We start from the raw sequence: 18,459 nt of genomic DNA on the forward strand, positions 1-18,459 counted from the left end.
TTGTCTATTTATAAGAAATTTTAAAAGCGACAGTTATAAATCTAAGCCATAATTTAAGTTATCAATTCAGTCAGGTAGAGTAAAATCGCTTTATAGAGCAATACAAAGTATTTGTATTTAGAAAAAAATATAATGAGAAGATGGTATTTAAGCTAGCACCATAGTCTTTTTTACAAAAAAAAGAACATATATGCGTATTATATTATATAGAATAGAATAGCTTTAACAATGCCTAAATGAATATATGCGAATAAAAAATTTAAAAGCTCTTACATTATAATTAAAATTATTATTTAAGGGCCATGCTCCAGCTGGTGGATGTTTGCTAGCTATGTCATTTCTCAATTGGACTAAATGAAACTCTCTTAGTTGCAATTGCACCGACTAGTAAAGTCGGTGTTATACTAATAATACTCTGCTTACCGCATAGGAATGGTACACCATTCCTATGCGGTAAGCAGAGTATATGCTCTCACTAGTGCTCGGGTGTTCACGGTTGATGAAGCTTTAAAGGTACGAGTATTACAAGGAGGAGTTGCGTGATAAACCTACATTTTATCTCATAATTAGCTATAACTACATAACTGATGCACCTTGAGTTGAGTTACCTTACCTTGGTTGGTCACCACTACTTATAGACATTGGCGCCGTAGCAATTTTAACCATTCCTTACATCACCAACCTTGGAAACCAAGATGTTATGTTTATTGTGCCCATAGTAACATTAGCACACTCACCCTTCAAACTAATTAAGTAGAAGTAGGAACTATAACACAAAATTGTATCTATCTTTAGCGATAGATTTTGGCTTTTATCTTTGTATTGTTGTCAGAAGAGTTATTGGTCTTATTTAGTTAATTTATACAGAGTGCTCCGGTATACACACATTACTCTGTCTAAAACCAAGATTACTCACTAAAAAGATAAAAGTTTGACAAAGAATAATTTAATTTATCCGTAGTAATAATACAACTGGTAGTGTATACATTAATTATTTATTAGTATCCATACATATACATATCCATGGTGTATGTGGTTAAGATTATTCACATGTCTAGAAAGACTGTCAAAGCTAAGAACGCATAAAAATATATATAGTATCTTTATATATGTATATACTAAGATATATGTATATACTAAGGTATGTGCATTGGTCTTGAAAGTCTTGAAGCACTTGTCGCTCTTGGACCAGGGATAGATCTGGGACTTCATAGTTCAGACTACAGTTTTTGTTTATTTTATCAATATTATAAATATCAAGCAAAGAAAACAAATTAATTTTTCAGAACAGGTACAATTTATAGGAGCTTTTGGTATTACAAAATCTTTGTATAGTTTGAAAATATTTAAAATGAAATATTAAACTATCTATTAACCATAATTCATTTACAAGTTACAGTACAGCAAGGTGAGATATTTTTTTTTAATGTTACCTATGCAAGCAGATCCATTATACTCTATTCCAACCATAACAGGAGAAAAGCCAAATAAACAAAATTTGATAGAAAATTGTTGCGATATCATTGGTTGAGAGCTTGACTAATCTGTAATATGAACTATGGATTGATGGATTTTGAATGTCGACAAAACTCTTATCGGAATGTTGGAAGTAAAATTAAAGTGAAAATAAGTAGTTAAATGTAATAGTGTTTTATTATAAATAAATATATATTGATCATAAACTCATTGTTGTGCACAATATAGCTGAGTTATTAGCAAATCGCATGAAATGCGTAAATCTAAGGTTTTGTTATCTTTTTTTCTACTTCCATTGTAATAAGCTATACAAGAACGCCTCTTCTAGCTCACTTATGTACGAAAAAAAAAATGATTTTCGTTTAATCTATATATTATACTTTTGAAATGTATCTTATCTGACTACACGTCCAGTGCTTGTCGCCAACGACAAAAATCACACAAGTCGTAAATATTCATCCAATGAACTGGCCCAGCACGCTGGCCCAACATGTACAACAGGCTTAACAATAAATGCCAACTCGTGTCAAAGTCCAATTTTAATAATAATTGAATGAAGAGTATTTTAAAGTTCAAAAATATTTAAATTCGAATCTCTTCATAACTTTATTATTTGTGATTAATATCGAAAGTGCGAAAGTGTAAATATTAAAGGTAAAATTTAGATAATTAATATTTTTATGTCATATTAAGTATAAATTATTAATTATTTACAATCGTTAAACATTTATAATTTAATGAATGAATTATAATTAATGGCTAATAATCACATTTTTTGTTACAAATTAAAATGATTATAAACAGTTCATTATTTAAAAGATGTCACAGAAAGCCAGTAATAAATGAATTGCTCTTACTGAATCAATGGCTTAACTTGTAATTTATTGGGTTCCATTTATTTAATATAATCCTGAGCAAAACAAATTTATCATAATTCGAGTTTATTTTGTTCTTTTAAAAAATATAGATATTTTTCTTAATGCTGACTATCATATAAATTATTTTTGAATAATATGTATTTTAGATAAAATGTTTTTACGCAAAGTTGTAAACAATGCTAAGCGTTTGGCTCCTAACATCCGAACCATGGCCAGTCAAGGCCCCTTAGTTGATTTAACAGTTGACAATGATGGAGTATCAATAATGACAATGCAAAGACCACCGGTCAACAGCCTTAACCTCGATTTGCTTAGAGAATTAAGCAAATCTCTCGATGAAGTAGCAAAAAATAAAAGCAGAGGATTAATATTAACATCAGTAAGTATTTCCTTATAATTTCAATACAAGTTGTAACTATTTTAAAAATTTCTTATTATATATATTATATTTCAGTCATCACCAACAGTCTTTTCAGCAGGATTAGACATAATGGAAATGTATAAGCCAGATTTTAAAAGAGCCGAAGAATTTTGGACAACATTACAGGATGTTTGGTTTAAACTATTCGGTTCAAACTTTGTAACGGCAGCAGCCATCAATGTAAGTATCACTATTAAAAAATATCATATAGATTATATTTAATGTCTGCCATGTGGAAAACCATATGCTATGTTAATTTTAAGTTTATTTCAAGCTTCAAGGTTCTCACTCTTAAGATTGGCACTGTATAATATACAGTTACAATATAATACTATATAATATAAAAATATTTTATACCCGTTGATTTGAAATTTATATGGGCTGTGTGTTGTAATAAACCACCAGGTAGGTTAAAGCCCCAAACTCGAAAACAATAATAAAAAGTATGTAGTATATATTAATAATCAAATATTGGTGTTACCTATCAAGACAGACTTGTAAAGCCCAAGTACCAGAATTCGTCAATTAAGGAAATCATATTTTCACATTAATAGAAAACATGCCTTATTATGAAAGTACCAAATACAAATCATACTTTAAATGAAAATGGACTATATTTTTTTTCATATATTTAAAATTATTATTTAAGGGCCACGCTCCAGCTGGTGGATGTTTGCTAGCTATGTCATGTGAATACCGAGTAATGGTGCAAGGTAAATTCACAATTGGACTTAATGAAACTGCCTTAGGTATAGTAGCACCAACATGGTTCATGGACACTATGTGCCACACCATTCCTGTGCGTGAGGCAGAGTATGCTCTCACCACTGCTCGGATGTTCACAGTTGATGAAGCTTTAAAGGTATGGTCAACATTAAATTAATAATAAAATTAGATTATCTATGCTTTCATAAGCAAGAAGAAGCTATGCCATAATTTAATTATATTTTAATTCATAATTTGCTTTGCAATTCATTTTCTTCTAGTTTTTTTCTACAAATAATATGAATAAATTTCTTCAAATAATGTATTCTATCATTAGTATGTGTATGTGTACTATCAGGATAAGTTATCTTAACTAAAAATTGATTAAAGTATTGCAATCTAAAGCATATCTAAATGTAATAATACCAAAAAAATCATTATACCGATTCAATATAAAAAAAAATCATTCATATTAGAATTATTTAATAATTTGTTTCATTCTGAAATCTAATATTCATACCAAAGTTGGATATCAGTAAGTTCTTAACATGTGAATAAGCATATTAATAATTATATTTCAGGTTCGTCTCATAGATGAAAGTGCAGCAGATAAAGCAGATGCGATCAACAAATGCAAGAGTTTCATTAAGAAGTTTGAAAGAATCCCCCCATTAGCCAGATCTATAACGAAACAAAAAATACGTCAAGCTCCTATAAAGAATCTTCAAGATAATCGAAAGGCTGACTGTGAAGAATTTTTAGCTTATCTTAAAAACCCGAAAGTTCAACAAAGCCTTGATATGTATATTCAGTCTTTGAAAAAGAAAGCCTAACCAATGTCAATTAAGTGCAAATAAAATAACTTAAAAGAATCAATATAGGTTATAATGAAATTATAGAGTATTGTGCAAATATATGTTTGAATATTTGTTTAAGTAAGCTCCAGTATAAGTAGATCATTGTCATCCCTTTGTTGAGTGTAATTACAAGTACAAGACATTATAACGACACTGGTGGTGTCAAAAATGGTTTTACTGTTTGCAGCGCCAGTGTCTCTGGGTTAGTATTAACAACCTCAAACCCATATTAAAAACTGCCTAAATAAATTAAAAAAAAAAAACATATATATAATGTATATACTCAGAATTATTGTATTATAGATATAAAAATGAATTGAATTGTGTTGAGATATGTATACAACTTATACAAAAACGTTTGATACTTACATTATTTTTGTATTCGAATCGGATTATTAATAAAAGTTAATCAAAAACATCCCAAAAATTTTTTTAATGGTTAAAAATCATCTCCCAAAAGTGCCGCTGTTTCCGGATCTACGGTTTCAGTCATATTCATCTGCATGTCTGTCCATTCTTCACGCTGGTTATCGATGTAGTAATATATTTCTAGAATTCTGTCTCTATTTCGCTTTATTTCATTGCTGAAAATAAAGTACTCAGTAATAAATAAAGAAGAATAGTGGTTTGTATTGACTATTTAAATGTTCTTATTTGAGTCACATCGTCACCATTGAGAGCCCATTTGTCCCATTTGTTTGCGAACTGCTTGGAAAAAAGGATTCGACTTTTACGCTTAAAATTGATGGTCGTCATAAGATGCGTTAGTAAATATATAGTTTTGTAAATGTTTATATCTCATTAATTAAAAAAATTGTACGGGATGATATCTTTATACGAAAAAAGTTAATTCGTCAAGGCTTTCCAAGTGCTCGTCAAGGGACCCATCCCTTGCCTCGAAGAGCGCGTTAAAATAGCTAATGTTACTGAATCTCTAAGATTATCTATACCAATATTATAAACACGTACAATTTGTTTGTTAGTATAAATAGGGGTAATCTCTAGAACTAATGCCACGATGCAAAAAAAACACTGGCTAAGCTACATTAGTCCTGAGTACTATAGGTCCCGAGTACTGTACTATATATATGTTATGGATATGTCATGAAAGAAAAGCGAGTGCACTATTATATGATATTCGCGCACACAGCTGCACTGCTACATCTTTTTGCCCTGACAGCGAAACTGAGATTGACCATGACCACTGGCGCTAAAATTCTGTAATAATACTAACTACTACTACCTAATTATTGTAAAAATATTTGATTGGTTACTTACTCGTTAGCGCCTTGAATGAGTTCATCCCGCCAGTTGTTGGCGCGAGTCATAAGAAGATCCTCTCGCGCATCGATGAACCGCATGTGATTGTCGGAAGATTGCGCAATTAGATTCATCATTTGATCCCTATCCATCATTACCTAGTGTATAAAATTCTATAAGTAATTTGTTTTGATGAAACATTGAAAATGCTTAAAAATAATAACAAAAGTTAATACTTCAAACAATTCTGGCGGGGCGTCTCCGAGCATTATCTTGTTGCCGAGCAGCTTAGAGAGCGCTTCGAATTGACGCATGGACCACATGCCCTCGTGCTCTCGCCATGCTCCGAAAGCATTCCGCGACACTTCGAGCAACTTTGTTATCATCTCAGTCATATTCACTGCGAATTGTACTCGTGACTCCTAGTATATGATATGATAAAAAAGAAAGTTTAATTGTTTTGAATGGCCACCAAGCTACAACCACACTAATTAAAAAATAAAACCTCAATCATTACGATTAAAGATATCCCTCTTATTTCTAAGCTATATATTTTCTTCTCAATGTAGCAACATTATTCAGAATATTAATACTAACGGAATAAAAACCACCTTTTTCATGTAAAATAGTTATTCTGCACCGGCCAATTGTAGGTCCCTTTTAATTTTTCATTACAAAATGTAAGTAAATTAAAAAATATAGTGCTGTATTTCTTAAAACTTAAAACATGTTCAAATTTCAAAAGGAAACCTCAGTTATTCTTATTAAATTAACCTATTCACTGCTATAATGACTTCAAAATAATGACTGAGTTTTTTAAAAGGTTGTCTGCCGGGATCATCATCCTGAAACTTGTAACTTAACGTAATAATTTAACAAGGATGTTGTGACAGTTTCGTAATGTAACGATTCAATTTAAAGCGTACTAGGATAAAGTATTGTTATAATTTTTAGATGAGTCATTATCCACAATATAAGGTGATATTTTAGTCAGAGGTCGGTTATCGTCCTTGATCGTTGAACTTGTGTAGGTTACCTCGCATTGCTCATAGAGTTGCATCTCAATAGTCATCAATTTTTTCCATAAATCATAGATAATGTCATTGAAGGCCTCCCCAGCATCTATAATATTAGGCTCCAGTTGGTCTATGGTAGCCTTCTTACTGGTGAACTTGCCTATTATCTCGTTCATTTGTTCGATCAACGGCTTTTTCTTTTCCTCAAATTCAGCCACGACCCTAAAGCGTTTATTTTAAATAAAATTAAAACTGCAAATAATAATAGATATACCTAGATAGTTGAATTATTACGTACCTAGGTACGAAAAAAAAATTATAAAAAAAATGAATATCATATGGCAAATACTGATCTATAATTTCAAGTTAACCTTTACTGTATTTTTTTAACGTAGTAACTGGAATACGGATTATTTACGAATTTAAATGAAATGTACAATATTTAAAAAATCAAATCTCTCAATTCTTATTTATTTTGAAATGTGCGGCTGCACGAATACCTAATGCACGAATATAAATAATAACAGTTATAAACATAAAAAAAAATGATACAAGCCTTGAAACTTGAAAGCCTGAATATAGTTTGTTCATAAAAAGGTAATGAATAAAAAAATCATAAACCATATTAGAAACAACAATGGCCTAATTTATATAAACATAATCAAGCAGCAGTCATACTCATAATATAAATTGAATATTGACCTTACCATATGATCATATCCCATGAAGTATGATTGCGGTCAAGTACATTGTCTATTTATAAGAAATTTTAAAAGCGACAGTTATAAATCTAAGCCATAATTTAAGTTATCAATTCAGTCAGGTAGAGTAAAATCGCTTTATAGAGCAATACAAAGTATTTGTATTTAGAAAAAAATATAATGAGAAGATGGTATTTAAGCTAGCACCATAGTCTTTTTTACAAAAAAAAGAACATATATGCGTATTATATTATATAGAATAGAATAGCTTTAACAATGCCTAAATGAATATATGCGAATAAAAAATTTAAAAGCTCTTACATTATAATTAAAATTATTATTTAAGGGCCATGCTCCAGCTGGTGGATGTTTGCTAGCTATGTCATTTCTCAATTGGACTAAATGAAACTCTCTTAGTTGCAATTGCACCGACTAGTAAAGTCGGTGTTATACTAATAATACTCTGCTTACCGCATAGGAATGGTACACCATTCCTATGCGGTAAGCAGAGTATATGCTCTCACTAGTGCTCGGGTGTTCACGGTTGATGAAGCTTTAAAGGTACGAGTATTACAAGGAGGAGTTGCGTGATAAACCTACATTTTATCTCATAATTAGCTATAACTACATAACTGATGCACCTTGAGTTGAGTTACCTTACCTTGGTTGGTCACCACTACTTATAGACATTGGCGCCGTAGCAATTTTAACCATTCCTTACATCACCAACCTTGGAAACCAAGATGTTATGTTTATTGTGCCCATAGTAACATTAGCACACTCACCCTTCAAACTAATTAAGTAGAAGTAGGAACTATAACACAAAATTGTATCTATCTTTAGCGATAGATTTTGGCTTTTATCTTTGTATTGTTGTCAGAAGAGTTATTGGTCTTATTTAGTTAATTTATACAGAGTGCTCCGGTATACACACATTACTCTGTCTAAAACCAAGATTACTCACTAAAAAGATAAAAGTTTGACAAAGAATAATTTAATTTATCCGTAGTAATAATACAACTGGTAGTGTATACATTAATTATTTATTAGTATCCATACATATACATATCCATGGTGTATGTGGTTAAGATTATTCACATGTCTAGAAAGACTGTCAAAGCTAAGAACGCATAAAAATATATATAGTATCTTTATATATGTATATACTAAGATATATGTATATACTAAGGTATGTGCATTGGTCTTGAAAGTCTTGAAGCACTTGTCGCTCTTGGACCAGGGATAGATCTGGGACTTCATAGTTCAGACTACAGTTTTTGTTTATTTTATCAATATTATAAATATCAAGCAAAGAAAACAAATTAATTTTTCAGAACAGTTACAATTTATAGGAGCTTTTGGTATTACAAAATCTTTGTATAGTTTGAAAATATTTAAAATGAAATATTAAACTATCTATTAACCATAATTCATTTACAAGTTACAGTACAGCAAGGTGAGATATTTTTTTTTAATGTTACCTATGCAAGCAGATCCATTATACTCTATTCCAACCATAACAGGAGAAAAGCCAAATAAACAAAATTTGATAGAAAATTGTTGCGATATCATTGGTTGAGAGCTTGACTAATCTGTAATATGAACTATGGATTGATGGATTTTGAATGTCGACAAAACTCTTATCGGAATGTTGGAAGTAAAATTAAAGTGAAAATAAGTAGTTAAATGTAATAGTGTTTTATTATAAATAAATATATATTGATCATAAACTCATTGTTGTGCACAATATAGCTGAGTTATTAGCAAATCGCATGAAATGCGTAAATCTAAGGTTTTGTTATCTTTTTTTCTACTTCCATTGTAATAAGCTATACAAGAACGCCTCTTCTAGCTCACTTATGTACGAAAAAAAAAAATGATTTTCGTTTAATCTATATATTATACTTTTGAAATGTATCTTATCTGACTACACGTCCAGTGCTTGTCGCCAACGACAAAAATCACACAAGTCGTAAATATTCATCCAATGAACTGGCCCAGCACGCTGGCCCAACATGTACAACAGGCTTAACAATAAATGCCAACTCGTGTCAAAGTCCAATTTTAATAATAATTGAATGAAGAGTATTTTAAAGTTCAAAAATATTTAAATTCGAATATCTTCATAACTTTATTATTTGTGATTAATATCGAAAGTGCGAAAGTGTAAATATTAAAGGTAAAATTTAGATAATTAATATTTTTATGTCATATTAAGTATAAATTATTAATTATTTACAATCGTTAAACATTTATAATTTAATGAATGAATTATAATTAATGGCTAATAATCACATTTTTTGTTACAAATTAAAATGATTATAAACAGTTCATTATTTAAAAGATGTCACAGAAAGCCAGTAATAAATGAATTGCTCTTACTGAATCAATGGCTTAACTTGTAATTTATTGGGTTCCATTTATTTAATATAATCCTGAGCAAAACAAATTTATCATAATTCGAGTTTATTTTGTTCTTTTAAAAAATATAGATATTTTTCTTAATGCTGACTATCATATAAATTATTTTTGAATAATATGTATTTTAGATAAAATGTTTTTACGCAAAGTTGTAAACAATGCTAAGCGTTTGGCTCCTAACATCCGAACCATGGCCAGTCAAGGCCCCTTAGTTGATTTAACAGTTGACAATGATGGAGTATCAATAATGACAATGCAAAGACCACCGGTCAACAGCCTTAACCTCGATTTGCTTAGAGAATTAAGCAAATCTCTCGATGAAGTAGCAAAAAATAAAAGCAGAGGATTAATATTAACATCAGTAAGTATTTCCTTATAATTTCAATACAAGTTGTAACTATTTTAAAAATTTCTTATTATATATATTATATTTCAGTCATCACCAACAGTCTTTTCAGCAGGATTAGACATAATGGAAATGTATAAGCCAGATTTTAAAAGAGCCGAAGAATTTTGGACAACATTACAGGATGTTTGGTTTAAACTATTCGGTTCAAACTTTGTAACGGCAGCAGCCATCAATGTAAGTATCACTATTAAAAAATATCATATAGATTATATTTAATGTCTGCCATGTGGAAAACCATATGCTATGTTAATTTTAAGTTTATTTCAAGCTTCAAGGTTCTCACTCTTAAGATTGGCACTGTATAATATACAGTTACAATATAATACTATATAATATAAAAATATTTTATACCCGTTGATTTGAAATTTATATGGGCTGTGTGTTGTAATAAACCACCAGGTAGGTTAAAGCCCCAAACTCGAAAACAATAATAAAAAGTATGTAGTATATATTAATAATCAAATATTGGTGTTACCTATCAAGACAGCCTTGTAAAGCCCAAGTACCAGAATTCGTCAATTAAGGAAATCATATTTTCACATTAATAGAAAACATGCCTTATTATGAAAGTACCAAATACAAATCATACTTTAAATGAAAATGGACTATATTTTTTTTCATATATTTAAAATTATTATTTAAGGGCCACGCTCCAGCTGGTGGATGTTTGCTAGCTATGTCATGTGAATACCGAGTAATGGTGCAAGGTAAATTCACAATTGGACTTAATGAAACTGCCTTAGGTATAGTAGCACCAACATGGTTCATGGACACTATGTGCCACACCATTCCTGTGCGTGAGGCAGAGTATGCTCTCACCACTGCTCGGATGTTCACAGTTGATGAAGCTTTAAAGGTATGGTCAACATTAAATTAATAATAAAATTAGATTATCTATGCTTTCATAAGCAAGAAGAAGCTATGCCATAATTTAATTATATTTTAATTCATAATTTGCTTTGCAATTCATTTTCTTCTAGTTTTTTTCTACAAATAATATGAATAAATTTCTTCAAATAATGTATTCTATCATTAGTATGTGTATGTGTACTATCAGGATAAGTTATCTTAACTAAAAATTGATTAAAGTATTGCAATCTAAAGCATATCTAAATGTAATAATACCAAAAAAATCATTATACCGATACAATATAAAAAAAAATCATTCATATTAGAATTATTTAATAATTTGTTTCATTCTGAAATCTAATATTCATACCAAAGTTGGATATCAGTAAGTTCTTAACATGTGAATAAGCATATTAATAATTATATTTCAGGTTCGTCTCATAGATGAAAGTGCAGCAGATAAAGCAGATGCGATCAACAAATGCAAGAGTTTCATTAAGAAGTTTGAAAGAATCCCCCCATTAGCCAGATCTATAACGAAACAAAAAATACGTCAAGCTCCTATAAAGAATCTTCAAGATAATCGAAAGGCTGACTGTGAAGAATTTTTAGCTTATCTTAAAAACCCGAAAGTTCAACAAAGCCTTGATATGTATATTCAGTCTTTGAAAAAGAAAGCCTAACCAATGTCAATTAAGTGCAAATAAAATAACTTAAAAGAATCAATATAGGTTATAATGAAATTATAGAGTATTGTGCAAATATATGTTTGAATATTTGTTTAAGTAAGCTCCAGTATAAGTAGATTATTGTCATCCCTTTGTTGAGTGTAATTACAAGTACAAGACATTATAACGACACTGGTGGTGTCAAAAATGGTTTTACTGTTTGCAGCACCAGTGTCGGTGGGTTAGTATTAACAACCACAAACCCATATTAAAAACTGCCTAAATAAATTAAAAAAAAAACATATATATAATGTATATACTCAGAATTATTGTATTATAGTTATAAAAATGAATTGAATTGTGTTGAGATATGTATACAACTTATACAAAAACGTTTGATACTTACATTATTTTTGTATTCGTATCGGATTATTAATAAAAGTTAATCAAAAACATCCCAAAAAATTTTTTAATGGTTAAAAATCATCTCCCAAAAGTGCCGCTGTTTCCGGATCGACGGTTTCAGTCATATTCATCTGCATGTCTGTCCATTCTTCACGCTGGTTATCGATGTAGTAATATATTTCTAGAATTCTGTCTCTATTTCGCTTTATTTCATTGCTGAAAATGAAGTACTCAGTAATAAATAAAGAAGAATAGTGGTTTGTATTGACTATTTAAATGTTCTTATTTGAGTCACATCGTCACCATTGAGAGCCCATTTGTCCCATTTGTTTGCGAACTGCTTGGAAAAAAGGATTCGACTTTTACGCTTAAAATTAATGGTCGTCATAAGATGCGTTAGCAAATATATAGTTTTGTAAATGTTTATATCTCATTAAAATTAAAAAAATTGTACGGCATGATATCTTTATACGAAAAACATTAATTCGTCAAGGCTTTCCAAGAGCTCGTCAAGGGACCCATCACTTGCCTCGAAGAGCGCGTTAAACTAGCTAATGTTACCGAATCTCTAAGATTATCTATACCAATATTATAAACAGGTACAATTTTTTTGTTAGTATAAATAGGGGTAATCTCTAGAACTAATGCCACGATGCAAAAAAAACACTGGCTAAGCTACATTAGTCCTGAGTACTATAGGTCCCGAGTACTGTACTATATATATGTTATGGATATGTCATTTCGGAAACGGATTTGTGAATTATATTTACCCGATTCCAGATGCGGTTACGGATACGAAATACCATCGGATAATACGTATGTTTCGGATACTTTCAGTTACGGATTATAATTTACAAAATATCAATTTTACTTTATTTCTAGGCTATTATTTAGTATTACGTAAACTTAATGACAATAAAATTAATTAACTTAAAAATAAAATTAGCTACTCTCATTAAGTTTAGCATATATAAGAAATAAATTATAATAATTTTTGTTATCGGTTTTGGTAACGATTACGGATAGTTTTTTTTGTATTTCGGATATCGGTTTCGGTTACAGCTAGGGAGCTCCATAACATCCCTGCTATAGGGTATAAATTACCCATATAAATAATTAATTATTATCATTTTCTTTATTGATAAATTGCACCTGTGCGAAGCCAAGGCGGTTCCATAGCAAATTAAAAACCTGATCGCATCAGATTATAAACGTGAAAGAAAAGCGAGTGCACTATTATATGATATTCGCGCACACAGCTGCACTGCTACATCTTTTTGCCCTGACAGCGAAACTGAGTTTGACCATGACCACTGGCGCTAAAATTCTGTAATAATGCTAACTACTACTACCTAATTATTGTAAAAATATTTGATTGGTTACTTACTCGTTAGCGCCTTGAATGAGTTCATCCCGCCAGTTGTTGGCGCGAGTCATAAGAAGATCCTCTCGCGCATCGATGAACCGCATGTGATTGTCGGAAGATTGCGCAATTAGATTCATCATTTGATCCCTATCCATCATTACCTAGTGTATAAAATTCTATAAGTAATTTGTTTTGATGAAACATTGAAAATGCTTAAAAATAATAACAAAAGTTAATACTTCAAACAATTCTGGCGGGGCGTCTCCGAGCATTATCTTGTTGCCGAGCAGCTTAGAGAGCGCTTCGAATTGACGCATGGACCACATGCCCTCGTGCTCTCGCCATGCTCCGAAAGCATTCCGCGACACTTCGAGCAACTTTGTTATCATCTCAGTCATATTCACTGCGAATTGTACTCGTGACTCCTAGTATATGATATGATAAAAAAGAAAGTTTAATTGTTTTGAATGGCCACCAAGCTACAACCACACTAATAAAAAATAAAACCTCAATCATTACGATTAAAGATATCCCTCTTATTTCTAAGCTATATATTTTCTTCTCAATGTAGCAACATTATTCAGAATATTAATACTAACGGAATAAAAACCACCTTTTTCATGTAAAATAGTTATTCTGCACCGACAAATTGTAGGTCCCTTTTAATTTTTCATTACAAAATGTAAGTAAATTAAAAAATATAGTGCTGTATTTCTTAAAACTTAAAACATGTTCAAATTTCAAAAGGAAACCGCAGTTATTCTTATTAAATTAATTCAACCTATTCACTGCTATAATGACATCAAAATAATGACTGAGTTTTTTTAAAGGTTGTCTGCCGGAATCAACATCCTGAAACTTGTAACTTAACGTAATAATTTAACAAGGATGTTGTGACAGTTTCGTAATGTAACGATTCAATTTAAAGCGTACTAGGATAAAGTATTGTTTTAATTTTTAGATGAGTCATTATCCACAATATAAGGTGATATTTTAGTCAGAGGTCGGTTATCGTCCTTGATCGTTGAACTTGTGTAGGTTACCTCGCATTGCTCATAGAGTTGCATCTCAATAGTCATCAATTTTTTCCATAAATCATAGATAATGTCATTGAAGGCCTCCCCAGCGTCTATAATATTAGGCTCCAATTGGTCTATGGTAGCCTTCTTACTGGTGAACTTGCCTATTATCTCGTTCATTTGGTCGATCAACGGCTTTTTCTTTTCCTCAAATTCTGCCACGACCCTAAAGCGTTTAATTTAAATAAAATTAAAACTGCAAATAATAATAGATATACCTAGATAGTTGAATTATTATCACTACTAAGTTAGTAGTACTATTTGTTTATTCATTATAAACGTATAGTCTTTTCCAACCACAAGAGAACAAATCCAACTAATCAACATTTTACATCGAATTTACGTGATATCATTGGTCAAGAGCTTAAATAATCTCTGATACTCATTACAGAGTTTCAAAAAACTTTAGAAATAAAAGTGGTTAGAAATAGTTGAGTAGAATAGTGTTGTCTTATAAATAAAGTTATATTCATCAAGAACTGTTAGTAGTCTATAATATAGCTGAGTTTTTAGTAAACCAAAATTATGACAGAGTTAACATAACATAAAAAGCCTGTAAATTTCCCACTGCTGGGCTAAGGCCTGCTCTCCCTGCTTCCCACAAGGGAAATAACATAACATAACATAACATAACATAAACAGCCTGTAAATTTCCCACTGCTGGGCTAAGGCCTGTTCTTCCTTTGAGGAGAACGTATGGAGCATATTCCACCACGCTACTCCAATGCGGGTTGGTGGAATACACATGTGGCAGAATTTCATTGAAATTAGACACATGTACGATGTTTTCCTTCACCGCCGAGCACGACATGAATTATAAACACAAATTAAGCACATCAAAATTCAGCGGTGCATGCCTGGGTTTGAACCCGAAATCATCGGTTAAGATGCACGCGTTCTAACCACTGGGCCATCTCGGTTCTTGACAGAGTTATTTGGCATAAAATATGATGCCGCCAAGCTTGATTGTGTTCCGGTTTGGAGGGTTAGTGAGCCAGTATACGACTACAAGCACAAGAGAAATAACATAACAATAACAACATAGTACCTAAGGTCGGTGGCACATTGGCGAAGTAAGGAATGGTTAATATTTAACACCACTTAACATCGATTGCCCCTTTTACCGGTTTGCCTACCTATTACATTTAAAAAACAAAATAATCAAAGCCAATTACATATGGACATAGACTATTTTACTACTTTTAATTAATTTGATATATTCCTGTGTTTTTATTGTGTACTTACATTTTACTCTTGACAACGCTATCTTCTAAAGCATTATCTACTAGATCTTTGAAGAGCTTAATTTCATTCTGCCTTGAGTTATATGCCTCTTGTGCAAATTCAACCAGACCAGCCATTGTTTCTTCATATTGTTCTTTGTATCTAATGAACATCAAAATATGTTATTACAAAGTCCTTGTAAATAACAAAATTTAGTTTTACGTAAGTGATACGTGAGTTTTAACTATAATGTTTTTAAATTAGATTATGTAAGAAAAATAAATATATATATATATATATATATTTTTTTTTCTTAGTTAAAACAATTTTACCATCGTTTTATTTTATACGTTTTTATTTATAAAGTATTGTAAGTAAAAAGTAGGTACTGTTCATATAATCCCAACAATTCGCCACCAACTTTAAGTAGCAACGATCCATCTGGGTCTTTCTCGAACATTGAATCCAGTAATTCGGGACCACTTAAATATTCCACAAAGGATAGAGCATAAAATTTGACTTTTGCTTCATAGTCTTCTTTTGCTAATCTCTCTTTTTCTGCTTTTTCATCTGCGTCATCCAATTTACGCAAAAGGCCTCTGAGTATTTATTTTATTTTATTATTATTAGTTCCTCATTTTCTATTGTTTTAAGAGTGAAAGATTAAAAAAAGAGTAAGTTATAGCTCGTGTGAAAAGGAAATAAGTAATGGCATATTATTTAAGATAAATTGAATGTTGCCTTCAGTTCGAAAGGTAAGTTCAATGTGCGCAACTTTAAATTAGAATATGTTAGTTTGCGAACGAGCATATGGGTCACCTGGTGGTTAGTAAATGGTAAGTACTAACCACCGCCCATAGACAATGGCGCTGTAAGAAATATTAACGATTCCTTAAATCGCCAAAGCGCCACCAAGATGTTATGTCCCTTGTGTCTGTAGTTACACTGGCTCACTCACCTTCAAACCAGAGCACAACAATACTGAGTACTGTTGTTTAGCGATAGAATATCTGATGGGTGGGTGGTACTTACCCAGACGGGCTTGCACAAAGCCCTACCACCAAGTAAAAGTTAAAACTAAGGATGAGTTATCACGACGACCTCGAGCTTGCTATCTAGCATCTAATTATAAATAGCAAAAAAATCTTACACGTGCCTTGCATTATTCAAATCAATATAATATTATAATAAATGTAAGGTACACTGTCTAAGATGACCATAAGTAATATTACCGGAACAACGCTCTTCCGCTCTCCCTTTCTTCTTCGACGATAAGCTTATAGTCCAAATAGGTTACACGCGTAAGAGCGGATTTCAAAAACTGGTTAGTCATAGGGTCGTCGCAACAAGGATTGCCCTTAAAACTCACAGAGCGTAATTTACGAAACCTCCTCATGTAAGCCATCTGAAATAACAAAATTCATGATATGATATGAGACTAATGTCATATTGTACACACACATATAATATAACTAGCTGAACCTGTGGCTTTACCCGCGCGAAATTTATAAAACACAAACTTTCAAACCCGTTATACCTCCTTAGGGATAGAGTTTCATCAAATCTAAAAGGAACCTACTTGCCAAATTTCAAGTCTCTAGGTGTTATATATACTTATAATAATTTCATATATTTATTTTAATATAAGTAAATATAATTATATTCTAAGATTTCGTTTATAATCAGTGAGTTGTATTTCGCTTTTATATATATATAGAAAGATTAATACCTCCTTATAGTCTTCAATTAAATTATCCCCTATACTAAACACCAGTAAATTTTCTAGTGTATCCATATTCTCGAGTTTCCTAATCTTATTATGAAACAATGTTAGTACTTCTAAATTGACCAATTCATCTAAATTTTCGATTTTTTCAATCTTATTAAAAGATAAATCTAATTCGTTTAAGCCAACCAATAGCTCAAGATTTTCGATTTTTTCAATCAAATTGTGCGCTAATGTTAGCTTTCTTAAGGATTTAAGCATCCAAAGATGATCAATTCTTAAAATATTTTGAAACTCAAGTCGAACTATTTGTGCTTCGTCTAAATGGACACCTTCTTCTGCGAACAACCGTCCAGCTTCTTCTTTAGGTCCTGATGGAGAAGAAAAATTACAAAAACTATTTTAAGACGTTGCTAAATAAAAATCAGCGCCTGAACTAATTTATAATATAACTGTTTTGCCAATAATTGTTTTATAAGTCGAATATAATTTTAAGGACTCAAAATTTGCTTACCATATTCTAAAATACATCGTGTTAGCATAGCATTGTCTATAACACCAGGTTCAATATCAGGATGTATTATGAGACTGTTTAGAGATTTCTTTTCTGACATTTTTAATATTAAAGTGGATTATATGTTTTAAATAGTAGAGCAGCGATATTAATAATATAGCAGTTTACGAACGTATTTTTATTTGTTTATTATTGTTACTAGGACAACTTGCTAAAGAAAATATTTTTATTAAAAAAGTGACTTATCTCTATCAATACAAGGACCCTTTTTGATAAACAATGGTGTAATTATTAAATATAATGTTAATGGTTGAAACTTAAAACGATACGACATACGTACACTACGTACCTATTTCAATCGTTTAAAGTATCAGATATATAATGTATATTCTAATTCAATACTAAAACGGTGTAAAAGTCAAAATTTAAAATTCTTTACTCTTTACATTTAATTCTTAAAATTATATTACGCAATAAACTTAAT

General features: G+C 30.9%; 3 protein-coding genes across 3 annotated transcripts; 2 read left to right on the top strand and 1 right to left on the bottom strand.

Annotated features, from left to right (window-relative positions):
• The first annotated feature begins 1,930 nt into the window (after positions 1–1,930).
• Positions 1,931–4,649, top strand: LOC125069290 (enoyl-CoA delta isomerase 1, mitochondrial-like). Its single transcript, XM_047678728.1, has 5 exons — positions 1,931–2,130; positions 2,501–2,733; positions 2,809–2,955; positions 3,425–3,637; positions 4,062–4,649. The coding sequence occupies exons 2-5, from the start codon at positions 2,506–2,508 to the stop codon at positions 4,311–4,313; spliced, it is 840 nt and encodes a 279-aa protein (XP_047534684.1). The 5' UTR covers positions 1,931–2,130; positions 2,501–2,505; the 3' UTR covers positions 4,314–4,649.
• Positions 4,650–4,776: 127 nt separating this feature from the next.
• On the bottom strand, positions 4,777–18,075 carry LOC125069287 (dynein regulatory complex subunit 3-like). Its single transcript, XM_047678726.1, has 9 exons — positions 17,976–18,075; positions 17,465–17,832; positions 16,968–17,140; positions 16,125–16,334; positions 15,757–15,897; positions 6,634–6,835; positions 5,834–6,019; positions 5,616–5,755; positions 4,777–4,921 (listed from the first exon to the last, which is right to left on the bottom strand). The coding sequence occupies exons 1-9, from the start codon at positions 18,073–18,075 to the stop codon at positions 4,777–4,779; spliced, it is 1,665 nt and encodes a 554-aa protein (XP_047534682.1).
• On the top strand, positions 9,342–11,925 carry LOC125069288 (enoyl-CoA delta isomerase 1, mitochondrial-like). Its single transcript, XM_047678727.1, has 5 exons — positions 9,342–9,493; positions 9,864–10,096; positions 10,172–10,318; positions 10,788–11,000; positions 11,425–11,925. Exons 2-5 carry the CDS (start codon positions 9,869–9,871, stop codon positions 11,674–11,676), a joined length of 840 nt encoding a protein of 279 aa, XP_047534683.1. The 5' UTR covers positions 9,342–9,493; positions 9,864–9,868; the 3' UTR covers positions 11,677–11,925.
• Positions 18,076–18,459: the final 384 nt, after the last annotated feature.

Source organism: Vanessa atalanta, chromosome 15 (assembly GCF_905147765.1).
Source record: "Vanessa atalanta chromosome 15, ilVanAtal1.2, whole genome shotgun sequence".
NCBI lineage: Eukaryota > Metazoa > Arthropoda > Insecta > Lepidoptera > Nymphalidae > Vanessa > Vanessa atalanta.

What these genes read in the sequence shown, in the direction of transcription:
- LOC125069290 (XM_047678728.1), top strand. Translation starts at nt 2,506, where the DNA reads ATGTTTTTACGCAAAGTTGTAAACAATGCTAAGCGTTTGGCTCCTAAC. An exon ending in GAGGATTAATATTAACATCA is followed by an intron (nt 2,734 to 2,808) that starts GTAAGTATTTCC and finishes ATTATATTTCAG; the next exon opens with TCATCACCAACAGTCTTTTC. An exon ending in TAACGGCAGCAGCCATCAAT is followed by an intron (nt 2,956 to 3,424) that starts GTAAGTATCACT and finishes TTATTATTTAAG; the next exon opens with GGCCACGCTCCAGCTGGTGG.
- LOC125069288 (XM_047678727.1), top strand. Translation starts at nt 9,869, where the DNA reads ATGTTTTTACGCAAAGTTGTAAACAATGCTAAGCGTTTGGCTCCTAAC. An exon ending in GAGGATTAATATTAACATCA is followed by an intron (nt 10,097 to 10,171) that starts GTAAGTATTTCC and finishes ATTATATTTCAG; the next exon opens with TCATCACCAACAGTCTTTTC. An exon ending in CAGTTGATGAAGCTTTAAAG is followed by an intron (nt 11,001 to 11,424) that starts GTATGGTCAACA and finishes ATTATATTTCAG; the next exon opens with GTTCGTCTCATAGATGAAAG.
- LOC125069287 (XM_047678726.1), bottom strand. Translation starts at nt 18,075, where the DNA reads ATGTCAGAAAAGAAATCTCTAAACAGTCTCATAATACATCCTGATATT. An exon ending in ACGATGTATTTTAGAATATG is followed by an intron (nt 17,833 to 17,975) that starts GTAAGCAAATTT and finishes CTTCTCCATCAG; the next exon opens with GACCTAAAGAAGAAGCTGGA. An exon ending in AGCGGAAGAGCGTTGTTCCG is followed by an intron (nt 16,335 to 16,967) that starts GTAATATTACTT and finishes ATAAATACTCAG; the next exon opens with AGGCCTTTTGCGTAAATTGG.